The 16136-nt window shown below is 32.4% G+C and overlaps 1 protein-coding gene across 1 annotated transcript; it reads right to left on the reverse strand.

Moving 5' to 3' along the window:
• Positions 1–8287: 8287 nt before the first annotated feature.
• Positions 8288–9538, reverse strand: LOC126738792 (uncharacterized). The gene is made up of 3 exons (XM_050444232.1): positions 8957–9538; positions 8715–8893; positions 8288–8624 (listed from the first exon to the last, which is right to left on the reverse strand). The coding sequence occupies exons 1-3, from the start codon at positions 9536–9538 to the stop codon at positions 8288–8290; spliced, it is 1098 nt and encodes a 365-aa protein (XP_050300189.1).
• Positions 9539–16136: the final 6598 nt, after the last annotated feature.

Consider the following 16136-nt stretch of genomic DNA (forward strand, 5'->3'; position numbering starts at 1 on the left):
AGGCTGCGGTACGTAGCAATCGCGTATAACTAGATGCTCTGTTAATAAGGGTTTTAAAGTTTACTGAGGAAGTTTGTACAATCAAAACTACGGATTTTGGATTAATTTCGGATGGTTCGGGTAATTTTTTTATATATTGATGTGCAAAATTAGATATGTGATTGTTAGATGGTCAATCTTTTGTAACCCCCGACAGAAAGTTTGGACCGTGCCACCACAATTGATTATTTTTTAATTCATTGGAGACAACGCCTCGAGGGATAAGATCAGCTGGATTTTGTGAGGACTTTATGTGATACCAATTATTTGTATCAGATGTTTGTTGAATTTCGGAAATTCTATTTCCTACGAAGGTCTTCAGGTTACGGGGCTCTAAACTAAGCCTACATAGGACAATCGTGAAATCTGTCCAGTAGAAAATTTTATTTATGGATAAATCTAAAATAGCACAGACCTCTTTCATTAGTTTGGTTAATAAGAGTGCCCCACAAAGTTCGAGTCGAGGTAAAGAAATAACTTTAAGAGGCGCCACTCGAGACTTGGCGCATAATAAATTTATGATTATTTTACCATTAAGATCTTCACACCTAACGTAAATACAGGCACCGTAGGCATTGATAGATGAGTCACAAAATCCATGCAATTGAATGTTTTTTGGGTTACTTGAGGTTACTTGTCTGGGAATTTTTAATGAAATAGCTTCAAATGGTTGCTTAGTAAAGTCAATCCAGATTCGACATAAATCATTAGGAACAGGGTCGTCCCAAGAGATTTTTAGTAGCCATAATTTTTGTAGCAGTATTTTAGCTTGCACTATTATGGGCCCTAATAAGCCTAAAGGGTCGAAGATTGAGAAGAAGGGAATATGATGGAAAGAATAGAGGGTTTTGTTATATCATTTTTTAAGATTATTGCGTGTGAATTGTATATGAAGTTATCCGATTCGGGTTCCCATAAGATTCCTAGAGTTTTAGAACCTTGGGGGCCATTTAATAAAAAATCCTTTGGGTTTTGATTATTTAAGGGTGATAAAAGATTAGGATCGTTAGAAGCAAATTTTCTTAGTTCAAACTGATATTTTTTAAGAATAGAGGTTAGATTTATTCTTATGGCTATGATTTCATCAACGGTCTGGGCGCCCGTGATAATATCATCTACGTAACAGTCGTTTGCCAATACATGACTTTCCTTGGGAAAAGTTGGCTTACATTCAATAGAGATTTGTTGAAGACTTCTAGTGGATAAAAATGAGGCACTGGATCCTCCATATTGTCTCGCCAAACTATTTGCTGAAGACACCTTTGTGATGGATCTATGAGTACCTGGCGGTACATCTTAGCAATGTCACCTGTGATAACAAAATTATGCTGCCTAAAACGAATAATAATGGAAAATAGATCATTTTGAATGGTAGGGCCGACCTTGAGTATATCGTTTAGAGAAATATCAGATGAGGTTTTTGCTAAGCCCTCGAAAACTACTCTAAGTTTTGTTGTTAAACTGTCACATTTTTCTATGGCGTGATGAGGGAGGTAGTAAATGGGATATGCCTCAACTTTATTAGAATCGACCTTGGTCATGTCAAGTCATCTCAAGGTCTTGATATTCTTGCATAAAGTTAGTATAGGATTTTTTGTGTTCTGGGTTTTTATCAAGCTTTTGCTCTAGGGGAAGAATCTTTTTATTGCCGAGTCCCTAGAGTCTCCTAAATTGTTTACATTGGTCTTGGATGGAAGATTGACTTGAAATCTGCCGGAATGAGTACGAGAATGGGTACGGGTAAAATGGGTTTCACATTACAGCTCTTCCAAAGAATATTTTGTTCCATAGTTAGCTGGAAGTTCCTCAATTTTCCAGAACCTTTCAGGAGCTTGGTATAGGTCATTATTGCTAACAGTATTAAGAAAACATTGCTTATGGGTTTGTTTTAAAGTAAGCAGGGAAAGAGGTCCAGAAATGATCCAGCCTAGTTTAGTTTGTTGGAGAATTGTATTGTTTTTATTTGTTTTGATTTGCCCGGACATTAATAAATCATAGAAAAACTCTGCTCCAATGAGCAGATCAATATCGGATGACTCATAAAAGTATGGATCAGCCAATTGCAAATCATCAGGAATATCTAATAATGCTGGATCAATATATTGCTGAGGCAGCGTTTCTGTTATTTTTTCCATTACTAGGGTCGACATTTTAAATTTGTATTTTTTGTGGATTGATAAGGCATTTATGTTTTGGATTATTGGAATATTGACCTTTTCAGATGCAAGATTTAGGTTGTTACATAGATTTTTGGTTATAAAGTTGGATTGGGATCCCCCATCTAAAAGTGCCTTGCAAAGGATAGGTGAATTATTTTTGTGAAAAATATATACTTGGGCAGTGGCTAACAAAACCGATTTATTTTGTTTTGCGGTAGCACATGATAATGTATAGTTTGGCATGGATATATTAGACTGGCTGCTGCCTGCTTCATTTATAGCAGGAATGACCTTTTGACCCATAATTTGGAAATTTTTAGGCGAGATTGATGAGTTTGATTGATTTGTTTTATAAACACTAGTATTAGAAACTTGATGGTGTAATTGGGGCAAGGAATGTGAATGGTAACTTCCGCTCGCTTCTGGAGAATAAGGATGATTTTGGAGGTTATTGGTCTCATATGTCGTGAACTGTGTCACGGTATTAGGTTGTTCATTAGTTTGATGAGAGGAATAATGGTTACGGTTAGTTTGAGGCTGTCGATTATGTGTTTCAGGGTTGAGAGTATCTTGCTGTTTGTTCTGGGTTTGATAATGAAAATTTGAATTGCCATTGTTACTGTGAAGTAAGGAATGATGCCTTTTTTGACAATACCTACAGGAGTGAAGAGATCTACACTCAGCTGTAGCATGTCCAGGACGAAGACAGTTTATACACAGATTAAAGCGTTTGGCTTCATTAAAGCGAGAACTGGTGAGTAAGTCTATGAATCTTTTGCATAAGCAAATTAAATGATTTTCCTTACAAATAGGACAATGATTAAGTGAAGTAGATACATGCGAATAGGTTTTATTTTGAACAGTTCGGTCATAATGCCGCTTTTGTTTCATATTAGATTTTATATCAATGGATTCAAGTAATTGGATTCTGTTAAGAACTGAATAAAATCAGTTATTGATGGTTTATCTTTCTTTTTTGAGAATATTTCCCACTCTTTGCGAGTAATGGAATTTAATTTGGATGTTAATAAAAATATGAGTAACGTATCCCAATGGAAAACATGTTCATCTAATTTTTCTAGGGAACGAAAATGATTCTGAAAGGTGTCCAAAAACTTGCGAAGGCTTGTGTGAGAATCCTCCTTCACAGGATAAAGATTAAAAATTGCATTGACGTGCGCATGCACTATGGTTTTTTTATTTTCATATATTTGTTTTAAAAGATCCCAGGCTATAGTATAATTGTTATCGGGCGCATTAAGAGAGCTTATAGTTTGGAATGCATCACCTTTTAAGGTTGTTTGTAGATAGTAGAATTTTTGTACATTGGATAGGGTAGTATTTGTATCAATAAGTGATTCGAATGTTTCGTAAAATTGCATCCACTTATCATAGGGGCCAGAAAATTCTGGTATAGTAATAGGAGGCAATTTTGCTGGAAAATTATTTTTTAAGTTTTGGGCTCGAGGTTCGTTAATGATTACAGGGATTTGTGGGGGTGGTTGATTTGCCAAGCTTACGAGATTCCTACTAGTTTCTAATGACAATTTACCTTTAGATAAAACTGTATAGCTGCTATTCGAATTCAGCTCGCTCATTATCCTGTAAGTTTTGTTCAGGTAAGTCATGCTGAATACAAAGATGGTCAATACTAGAGTGAAGCTGTTCAAATTCATTAATAGTGTTTTGTATAACACTAATACGTGTTTCGATTTGCGATAAAGTATCAGGAAGGTTAAGCTCATTTCGAGATTCTATTTAAAAATGAATTAAATCTTGTAAGTGAAGCTTTTACATGCCCACGACGTGATATTAAAAACTTTAATTCGGTTTTGGATTGTTCTAAGACTTGCTCTTGGGTTGAAACCTCGGTTGGATCTATATTATAATTATTAAAACAAATAAAAAAAAAATAAAAATTATAATATTAATAAATATTATAAAATAGCTTATAGGATAAATAAAATATAGATTAGGCTTGGCTTAAAAAATAAAAATATTAAAGTAGGTTTTCAAAAAACAAATAAAAATATTTGCTTACTTGGGTTACAGAATAGTGGATAGTGTATAAAATGGCTAAGCAACATATAGGTTCAAAAATAAATGTAGGATTTAAAAATAAAATAAATGTAGGTTATAAAATAAAATATGATTGATAAGGGTTATTATGAGAAACCGTTTTAAACCAAGTTTAAGTTTGAGGGGTTTAATTATAGATTAAAAGTTCGGCTTATAGGGAAATAGGCTTCTTGGTTTAAATGTCTTGCTTCACAGGAGTATACTATGGACTAAACTGACCGTAATAGTCTTCGGCTGGTTCCTCTGGTGGGTTTTTTGAGGTTATCCAGATTATCCAGGTTTTATCCGAGTTTATCCGATTCGAAGGACCATGTTTTGCGCATAAGATGCACTTTTACGCAACCACTTGTGTGCCACTTGTAGTATTGCGTTAGGTGTGTTAAATCAAAAAAGTTCTGACCAATTTTACGTCATTTAATTAAAAAGAACCCAGCGCTCCATTTAGCCTTAAGGTCTAATTTATACTGACTATATAAAATATTAAACACAACCACAAAAACGGTTCTACGTGACAAAATCGACCGCGATCCCCCTTTGCCTACACAACAGTTCTTAGAAAAATAAACCGAGTGTCTCGCCGCGGACTTTTCGATTCCCTAGCTTGCATTTCTTCTGGTCTCTTCAAATTACGCCGATAAATAATTGAGTCGATAATTCGAACATTGACATTTTACACGCCCAAGCATGCAAAAAATCCAACTGTGTGCTAATAAAAATAATATAATCTTCATTGCACCTAAAAACAGGTAAAAAACTAGCAACTATATAGATTTAATAATACAGATTTTACTTAACTATATAGATTACTTAAATAAACACCTAGTAGGTGAGAAAAATTTGAAAAATTAAAAATATATCCATATCCTACCTGATGCCTATTTTGCTTCATTTAAAAAATGAACCGCAAAGAGCCGAATATTTTCTTTTGCAATTTTTACAGAAAAATGCCCCAACGGCTTTGACCCGTCAAGCCGCAAAACGCATGCCCTCCGACATCGGCGGTTTTTGCATCGCAACTATCCCCTTACCAGTCTGTGGTCTATTAAATAATTAAAAAGTTCTTCGTCGCGAAGCCTTGAAATCGTATTCATTTCTCGATAGTCTTGAATTTCCATTTTATTTATTAAATGTGATTTTCTTTAGAAGTAAAATTATGCCCGGTATATAAGCAAAAAAAATAAATTAGCGAGTATTCGTAAATTTCATTCACCTAGTAGAAATGAGGATAACATAAAAAACGCTTTTGACTATTTTTTTCAAGAAATTCAAAATGAACTTTTAGATTAAAAAAATGTCTAACGTTGACAAGTTTGTGTACACAATTTGAAAAAATATTACAGGAACTTAACATAAAAGATAATATTTTTCAAAATTCAGGTAATATTCGAAAAAAATTGAACATCATTTTGGAGATATTTTATCATTTGTTCATCGTCCTGGAAAACCAACTTTAATTCTGTCCAAACAATCTAAATATGATATTATATATTCCTGTATTAGCAAAAACTGTATATCCGACGAAGAAATATTAAGGATTCCACAGGAAACTGATACTTTATTATTACATAAAGCTGCATCTTTATTAAGAAAATCCATTCTAAATCATAAAAATAAAAATTCAGGTTATTATATAACACGCCAAGCAATAAATGAAAAACAAAGTCAGGAAGAAATTCCTTATGCTTTATATATGTTTATATCATAGATTATTAACGAACAAAAATTAAATGAATTATTACCTGGCCATTTTGATATTAATGTGATGGCAATTTGTTCATCAATTTTAAATACTTGGAATAAAGACAAAATGAATTCATTGGAAATAATTATGGAAAAGGGACACGCCAGATCTTCGACAAACAAAAAACGATTTATTCCAATTCACTTTATAGCGAATCATTTTGGGCAAGCAGTATATGATGAATTACTAGCTTTTCATGCACTCACAGGCTGCGATACAACTAATTCTTTTTTTAAAATTGGAAAAAATCTGCATGGCAAATATATTCTCGATATCACGAAATTCTGGATTTGGGATATTTTGGAAAAAAAATATAGATGAAAGTGTAAACATTGCAAGAATTTTTTTTGTATCTTTACCGCAATGAAAAATGTATAAATTTAAATGAAGTTAGGATTAGGTTGACAAAGGAAACTACAAAATCAGCCAAAGAAATTCCTCCCACTTGAAGCATCATTTTATTTGCATGTTAAAAGGTAGATATATATACCTACTTTTAATTAGTTTTTTAACATAATGAGTTGGTATCTTAAAAGATGTTTTATTTTTATTCTATTTATGTTCCACGTGTTTTTATCAAGTATATTCCTGGGTCAAAAGTGACATCGGTATGGTCGAAAAGTTAGATCCTTTTCACGAAGTTATGGTTGGATGTATGAAAATTATATTTTAGTGCTCCAGTATTCTACTAATGATCCAATTCCCCAAGGACTACGGAAAATTATAAGTCTTTTTTGTAATGAAAAAAACTGCAATAGCAATAAGTGTGCGTGCAAAAATGAGGGCGTGCATTGCTCTCTTGAATGCAAATGCAAGATGGAATGTAAAAATGTAACAGAAATCATAGATATAGAAGATGATATAGAAGACAATATAATTTAATAAAATGTTTTATGTTGTTACACACATTTAAAATTGGAATTAAAAAAAAATTAAAATTAGCAATAAATACCCTATCCATTTTTGGAGCAGCAGTAAATGCTGCATCGGCGACCACTGCGCGGTAATTGAATTTTGCGCTGCAAGTTTGAACGTTCCTTTCTCGTAAAGTATTATAAATAGAGAACTCTAGTTTTTTTTAAACTTTCCAGTTTTTTGTGCAACTTCCTCGCAGACCTTATATTGATAATGTTTGAAATAAAAAAGTTTCTCGATTGCTGAAAAATTTGGTTCAAATTTTTCAAACATTTTCAACTTAATATTTTTTCAGAAAAAAATAAACAACTTTTGTAAGTATTTTATGACAGTTGGCAGCGCTTATGTATGCCCTTTAATATAAAAAAAATTAAAGGATATATCAAATACTTTCGGCGATATTATAGATTTAATATTAAAAAGTAGGTTTTTCTAAAACCCCGTATTTTTGAAGTTTTTCTACTATAACTATGGTCTCGACCAACTGCGAACGTCGGTATATTAACATTTTTTGTGTAAAAAGACATGCTTAATCAACTAGTAGTAGTGACAATTGGTTATCCTTCAATATTGGGTTAGTGCAGGCAAAAATTGGCTTGCTGCTGGCCTATACGGAGACCCACACATGAAACACTTCCATTAGATTCTAAAAATTCACATTTATTTTTACCAGAGTGGAACTTAAAATTCTTATCCGTCATTACTCCCACTGAAAACAAGCTATGGCTTAGTTCTGGGATATAAAGTACATTATTTATTGTGCGATCATACCAATGACCTTTAACACATGCCTGGATCTGGATGACACCCTTGCTTTCAGCAACAATTATCTTGTTGTTTGCTATTCTAACAAACATAGGTTCACTCAGCATTTTCACAATTTATCAAATGCTGGATCTGATCTTGAGTAATTGTGGACAGTAAAATAACTTGGGCCTTGGAATTACCTGCATCCCATGTTTTCCGCTCTTGGCTGGTTGTATCAGAAGGTTCAGCACTTAAACCATCCACAATCTTAAGAATATTTTCAGCTTTTAACACAATCTGAATGCTAAACTTCCACAACTGGAAATTTGACCCATCAAACTCGGAAATATTGCCACAGTCTAGTTTTACGGCCATTTTGTTGCACTGTGTTCTTGTTGTTTATTTACAAGACTCGAACGGTTTAAACAACAGAAAGTCGGACAAGCCACGAACGCGATCTTTTAAAAACAAATACAGCAAAACCGAACCGATTAACAGGCTACCCTCGAAAAACTACTGTGTCTGGGCCCATCACCTGTTGAATAAAAGCCCAACGGTTGGTATATATCGCCGTTCCAGTAAAACTTAAACTACATATAAAACTTTACTACCAGTAAACATTTATTTTAAACTCATCACCATCATCATTTTTGGCAATGCTTAAACCCATGTCATCAAATAATGCTTTAATATCCAAAAAGTTTTCGAATCCCATTTCTTGTACATCAATTTTATTTCCTTTTTTTTTAGCTTCTCTGATCATGTAAACGTATTGCTCCGGAACATAAATGGCTCCTGATTTTTTTGATTTGGATATCTGCTTCTCGATGGCGCTGTGAATCGCGTCGCCCTCATTCTGGGTATGCCCTCGTATTAAGTATTTGTGAGTTATCGCCATAATTTCAAAATGTTCCACTGCATACAGATAAACGGCGATCAGAAATCTAAAATTTATTTTTTAATTTTAAACTAAAACCTAGTCAGTTATAAATATTGAATGACGAGTAGCTAGACAAAATAAAATATTGATGTACCTGTTTTTTTGTTGACCCATGCAGTTATCGGAATAAAAAACTACATTGACACCTGGAGAACGCTCTGAAAGGCTTTTTAAATAAAGCAATACGCACGTTCCAATTTCTATGGCTCCCCTATTTCCCAAGTATTCATGCCAGAAATAAACCTTCGTTTTGTCGTTTGTTATCTCTGTTACCTTTAAAAAATCTTAAAATTATACTTAGTATTTGTAAATTACGTAGTCGATTTAGAAACTTACCGTAAAATTGTAACAGTTTAATCTAGATTTATAGAAAAACGCCGAAGTTTGGCCTATAGGTACAGGCAGAACTGCTTGTAAGTCGTATACAGCTAATACAATTTCGTGATCTTTTGATCTTTGTTTATCGACGTCCTTTTTTTGGCGGCTGAGAAGTTTTTCTTCTAAATGTTCACAGTATTTCGTTTCTAGTTCTTTTCTTTTTTCCTCAGTTCCTTGCTTGTACATCTCACAAAGATCACACTGATCTTTCTTAGGGGAACGAAATCCTATATTAAACTTTGTATTGAATATTTGGGCATAGTAGTCATACGAGGCTGCTGCGTTTTTGTTATCAGCAGATCGCACAGCAGAGTAATTTCTGTGCAGCTCTGCAATTGAAAGTCCACCATCAATAAATTCACGGGTAGTTTCGCTCCTTACATAGTGGCTTTCAATTCTAGGAATCGAATTAATGTGATCAATGATGGACTGTAAGATTTCCTCGTCAAGTTTTCTGTAGTTACCATGCTTTTCTCTTTGATCTTTATCTATAATACCATTACCAGATGACACTTTTGATTTAATAATAGTTCTTAGCATTTTTTCCGAAATTCCCAAAGTATTGATTAAAAATGTTTTACATACTCTGGTTTTTCTTCCCTCAATAAATAAATAAAATGCAGAATTTGGTTTTCTTGGTTCAGCAGAAGATATCCGTCTATATTTTAGAACTAGTTGCTCTATGCATGATCCTAAAAAGTCTCGCTGCCGTTGTTGAAGCTTCCCATTCCCCAAAAATCTTTAAAAATTTGATCTCTACATTTTTGCGATATTTTTGATGAGCATGAAAGAATACATTTCTGTGGACAAGGTGGCTTTATGACTTTCGCTTCCACAATCTTACCAGTTCTTGTCGATAAATATTTTTGTCCTAAATTTCTTTGCCTTTTTGCCTTGATCATTTTCCAGTTTTCCGTATTTCTAACTCGTTTCTTTCCTTTTTTGGGAGAATTTAAATTCATCTCTTTATTAGAGTTCTCAGCCTCTACTTCTAATAATGGATCTAAAGGCTTGATTGCCGAATCGGATTCATCGGAGGAAGTGGTATTCTCCTCAGGTTGATATTCATCACTGGATCCAGCAGAAAATGGTTCCTCTTCAGAACTATCATACTCTTTATAGTTTGGTTTAATTTTTCGTAATTTAATTTTTGATTCATTGTGGTATTCAATAGTATATTCACTATAATGCTTCATACCACTGACTTCACGCTCTAAAAAATAGTTTGGGGCTTTACTTGTACATGGAAAACAATTATCATGGCTGACAGGTTGGAGCTTAATATAGTCATCAATCCCGGTAGCATTTTTTTTTGAGTATGCTCCATTATTCTCAGCTGTATCAGAATTTTCCGCAGTATCTAAATTGACCGAAACGTTTTTTAAAAATCCATCAGAAGCAGCCGTTATGGAGTTTTCAGCCATTTGGGGATAATTACATGGATCGCATTTTTCAGACAAAATATTGTTTATTTTTATATTTGAAGGAACATATTCATCGTTCGCAAACTCCTCTACAGAATAGAAAAAAGAAGGTTCGCTAGTATTCTGTATATCCCTTTCTGAATTTGTGCTATTTATAATATTTTGCTAATTTACCAGACTTAGGATTTTCTTGGTACGAGCGTTCATTTTACTAAAAAAATCAAAAAACGTGCTTATCAAATTTAAAATAAAGAAATAAATAAATTATAAAAATTCACGCGAATTACCATAAAAGTGTTCTGCCAGTACAGGTTATAACATACAAACTTATACTAAAAATACTTTTTTCGACATGTATTTTTACTTGTAATAATAGCTGACCATCATTATTTATTTGTTTTAATTTATTTATATTTATCGCGTTTTTATTTTATTAAATTCATGTGGCAAATAAGCTTAAACGTTTGTTGATAAGTTGCCATTTTTGCCACCACAAATAAAAAAGCATTCGCCATGGTGATTTGAGCAGAGAAACACCGCAAGCGTTTGAAAACACTGCGTGCCGACAAAGACGTGCGACAAAAGAATGCGCCGACAATATATTCAAGTTAAATGTGAACGCGTTGTTATGTTTTAAATAAAAAAAAATATACAAAACAATTACGCTAATATTAAAATTTATATTTAAAAAAAAACCTTCAGACAATAAAGACGCATTAGTAGAAATGAGCAAATTTATTGTTAAAAACATTTTATAGAATATGGGCATAAGATACATTTATGCCTCAGTTATATAAAAAAGAAATCGTTGTTTTGGCAGAATAAAGACTTTAAGTACAGTTAAGCCCCTGTATTACTAAAAATCTTAAGTAGTGCGAAAAATATAGACACAAAGTACACTTACGTCCTTCTTTCTACGGAACCAAAATTACACACTGTAAACTATTTTCCACAATGGACAGTTACGTCTTTGTTGCACTCAATTACATGCGTCTCGCCTAAACACTTTGAGACAACTGACTGATGCGTCGGTGTTATAGCGAGTTGTAGTCACAGAACACAAATATAGAGAAATGTGTGTTGCCTAATGAACAGACAGAAATTCTCTTGACAGCTTTATTGACGTTGTTGACAAAGACGGGGGCATCCATCTTGGGTGGCGTGAAATTTAAGCTTGACCTATTGCCTGGTATTTAAATTTCAAGTAATTTGCAGTTGCATTACAAAGTTGATGCGTTAACTGACGAGTGATGAGATATATTCAAATAGAATTTTATTTTATTAAAAAAAAAAAACAATATACTTTCATTTTAGAAATACCCACGTTTAATTAAAATCGTTAATTTTAAATGTTGAGAAAAAATAAAAATATTGCATCTCAGACATCCCTCATCACTTTAATCAAGAATTAACACATCAACTAAAATATTATTTAATTTAAATTTGGTTCTCAAGACATTGCTTATTGCTTATTTAAGATATTTAGCTATAGATACTTACCAAGAATTATAAATTGGCCCGATAGATATGGGACTAAATTTTAAATAAAAAAAAACAAAGCTAAATTGTCTTGTAAATGTTTTATTTTAAGATGAATTAAAATAAATTTAACAAATGGTTTTAAAAAGGGCATAAGAAAGTTACAATATATTCTAAATGAAATACTGCAAACTGTAAGTATGGTATTAATAACACCTTTTATGTAAAAAATAGAATTGTTGCAGGTATAAAGCATATTTTAACTGAAAATCCTAATTTCTGGAGTTGCAGAAAAAAATTACCTGCTTTTTTTCATTTCCATAAGTATAAAACATGATAAGAAATATGTAACAAACATACCTAAATAAAAAATTAAACATATACATTTTTTAACCATCTATACAATTGCAATAAAATAATATATATCCACAAATTGTGGAAAACAAAATATAAGCTCTTATAAAGACAGAAACTGAACCTATCTCTTGAAATAAATCTGGCTTTTCATTGTAAATAAGTTAATTAATAATGACTAGATATAACACAAATACATACGTACGAGTTAATATGCATGTTTTTTTCCATTTTATTTTTTTAATATAAGCAAATAAAAACAAAATATTACTTTTGATTAGTCACAATCGGGTAAAGATGTCACAAGTCAGTGGGGTTGTCTCCAGTAAGTATGCAACATGAAACATAAGAAAACAGATTAAGGCAGTGTATTGTGTATACAATATTATATATTCTATCGGGTTAAAATTAAATCTCCTAAAAGTATTTCATCCTAATGATCCAAAATACATAAGTTTTCATTATTAGTAAGTATTGATTATCACATAATGTAATTACAATAATTAAGGTTCTAAATAATACTGTAAAGGTTTGATATTAGTCCATAATTTTACTTTAAGCTTATAATATGAATTTAATTATGGGCCAGTAAAAATAAAATAGGACTGTAAAAAGCATAGCATTTACTATCAAAATGTCTCAGGTAATTTAGGTATTTTAAAAAATAAGATATTACATACTAAAATCTTAGCTAAAAAGTTAAAAAACAAAATTATTCTGATTGTGTAGGATCATGAGTATTAAATGAGGATATTCAGGATTTTTGTTTTTTTAAAGGCATTTTAGATTGTCAAATATTTTTCTGTTTTTTAGAATGACCAACACTTAAAGATTGTTGTTGTGGTTTTGAAGTTGGCTTTTGATTTTATACTTTAAATATTTATAAACCAACCATAACTTTTTCTCTAAATTGACTATGGCTATCCATCCATAAATGTGTATAACTTAAGGTGGATTAAGTCGATTAGGGAAATCAGTTTTTGTTAAATTGAACAAATAAGTATTGTGTTTATACTCCATGTGAATATCATTTCTGCTTAAGAACCAGAAAAGTGTTTGGAGCAAACATTTTTAGTCGGACTTACATGACAGACAAGATTTTTGAAAGGATGGATTCAATGGCAATTAAAAAAATTAATGATTTCTGTGACTGTCTGGGCAATTCCTCATATATAAACTAGTGAATAAAGGATATTTGCATGAATAACTTAATCTAGATGAAGACAAGGAAAAGGAAACACTTAATATTTTCCCAGTGAAGGTTCAAGAATTAAAACTGATTAAAACAGTGACATAGATATGTCCAAAATAGGATTAAATCTATAATTATATCCTGGAAAATGATAATACATACAAGATACACCTAAACATTATTAGAAAACACTTAGGTTTGTCATAATTGAAATTTACCTGTCTCCTGCTCTATGTAGTTGCGCGATGATTCGATGTTGGCACGTTTGTAAAATAATGTATCAACCTAGAACTCAAAAAAACTACAAAAAGCTATAAAATTACTTAAAAACTTTAAATTGGAAGAAAATCATGAGGCTTGGCTTGTTTTCCACCCAAAGAAAACCTAAAAAAGACAATCGTCAAATACGACAGTTAAAATGTCACTATTGTCATATTTGATGTACGTCAAAAATTAGACAATCGAATCAATCGGCCATCTTGGGTGGCAGACTATTCCGCCCCGCCACATTCAATCTTCATACCGGTGGTTGTAGTAGCAAATAACATAAAATATTATAAGGACGCAATTGCACAACAACGCAACATCTAGCGGTCAATATCGGTACTACACTTACGGCTTTAATATACCAGAAAAAAGGTATTATTTTGAAATGATTGGCTATCATAACTCATTTTTTGATAAAATTGCAGTAACGACCTTGTTTTACTAGAACGGCGATATAACAACATTTATTAGCGGCAAAATGTATTACAGAGGCACCGAGTCAATACTGAGATAATTAAAAATAAAATAAGATCAGATTCTAAGAACTGTAAGTACGACAACAGCAGTCGTGACATACTGGTTCAGGGTTAAATCTTTAATACCTTATAGTCCGGTCATATTGTATAATAACTGATTTATAGTACGGTCGGACTATACAGTGCTTTTATTTCAAAACGATCCAGCCTTAATAACTCTTAAAAAAAAAAAAAAAAAAAAAAAAAAAAAACACGTCAAATTAGATATACAGGGGGACGTTTAATTATGCATTTACTAAAGTTCTGTAAATCACCTCCTCACTTTAATATGTGAAATGGGAACCCCCATCGTGTGCTACATCATAGTAAGCAGCGTAAAATTCTCTATTCAACGGTACCAAAAAAAATTAAATCGGTAAATGTGTAAGCAAATAGTTAGCGAAAATATCTAAAAATAATGAATATTTTATTTACGCCAAACTTTTGTATTTTAAATGAATGCTTTTAGTGTGGTACCTACATCATTTTAAAATTCTTACATTTTTTATAATAGATCATCAAAAAAAAAAATACAAGCAATTTAGAAGTTAAAATGTGTGGTAACAAACAGTACATTAAGTTCAAGCAAATTATTTATTTTTTTAAGTAAAGAATGTGTACCGTTATTTGCGAGAAAAAAGAGTGTCTTCAAATTTTATAACTTTGTATGTGTATTTATTTCACTTATATTTTTTGCGAAACCTACCTAATAGGTACAAAAAAACACTGCAATACCTTTAATTTTTAAGGCGTTTAAAAAGCAGGCGATTTATTATTGTTAAAATTGTCAGTTTGGCGCGTGAAATTTTTCAATTTTAGTTAAAACAGTGAGTTAATAAAATGGTGTATACGCTAGCCGAAAGAATAGAAATAATTTTCCTTTATGGAGCTCAATCGGTGTGCTCGCAGAACCGCGAGAGCATTTATAGGTATCAAGATAAAAACGTGAGCCACAAATACGTATTAGAATTGATACGAAAATTTGAAGAGACGGGATCGATGTGCAATAAGAAAAAATACGAAAATAGAGTTGTCGATGAAGCATGCCAAGTTGAAGTACTAGGACAATTTGCTATGGATCCAACTTTGTCTATACCAAAGGCCGCAAAACTAACAAATATTTCCACTGGTTCCGTACATAAAGTTTAAAAAAAAAAAGTTCTTGCCTTATAAAATTAATATTCTTCATGAACTCGGAGAAGATGACTTTGATAGGAGAATTCAATTTTGTGAAGTGATGTGCCAGCGAATTGATGACTATCCCCATTTATTAAAGAACATTTGCTTCAGTGACGAATCGACCTTTTTTTAAATGGCCTGATGAACAGACATAACTGTAGATACCGGCATAATGAAAATCCGCATGTTTTTCGGAAAGGCCCTACCCAATATCCCCAAAAAATTATGTTTGGGCAGGAATTTATGGGAATGAAATAATCGGGCCATTTTTTTGGAAGAAAATTTGACTGGCGAAATTTATTTAAATCTTTTAGAAAATGCAATATACCCTTCCATCATCCAATCTATGGAAAATCAAGTAAATCAACATGGTGCTATATTATTGAATGAAAAAAATATACATTTTCAGCAGGATGGAGCTCCCGCGCACTACACCTTGGTAGTTCGAGAGTGGCTTGATGACAATTTTCGAGAAAAGTGGATTGGCACACGTGGTTCAATCGAATGGCCTGCGCGGTCTCCGGACCTAACCCTACTAGACTTTTTTCTTTGGGCTACTTAAAAGTTTTAAGTCCCCACCTAAGAGTATTGAGAATTTAAAAAATAGAATATTTCAAGAATGCAGAGAAATTAGCGGGCAGACCCTTGCCAATGTTCGCAAGGAGTTTGAAAATAGGCTTTTTTATTGTCTTGCTAATAATGGCGCGCATTTTGAACATTTAATAAAA

Source organism: Anthonomus grandis, chromosome 7 (genome assembly GCF_022605725.1).
Source record: "Anthonomus grandis grandis chromosome 7, icAntGran1.3, whole genome shotgun sequence".
In the NCBI taxonomy this organism is placed as follows: Eukaryota; Metazoa; Arthropoda; class Insecta; order Coleoptera; family Curculionidae; genus Anthonomus; species Anthonomus grandis.

Excerpts from the sequence above, each read along its gene's own strand:
- LOC126738792 (XM_050444232.1), bottom strand. The coding sequence starts at position 9,538 with ATGCTAAGAACTATTATTAAATCAAAAGTGTCATCTGGTAATGGTATT. Across the intron at positions 8,894-8,956 it reads TAAACTGTTACAATTTTACG|GTAACAGAGATAACAAACGA; the intron begins GTAAGTTTCTAA and ends GATTTTTTAAAG. Across the intron at positions 8,625-8,714 it reads ATGGGTCAACAAAAAAACAG|ATTTCTGATCGCCGTTTATC; the intron begins GTACATCAATAT and ends AATAAATTTTAG.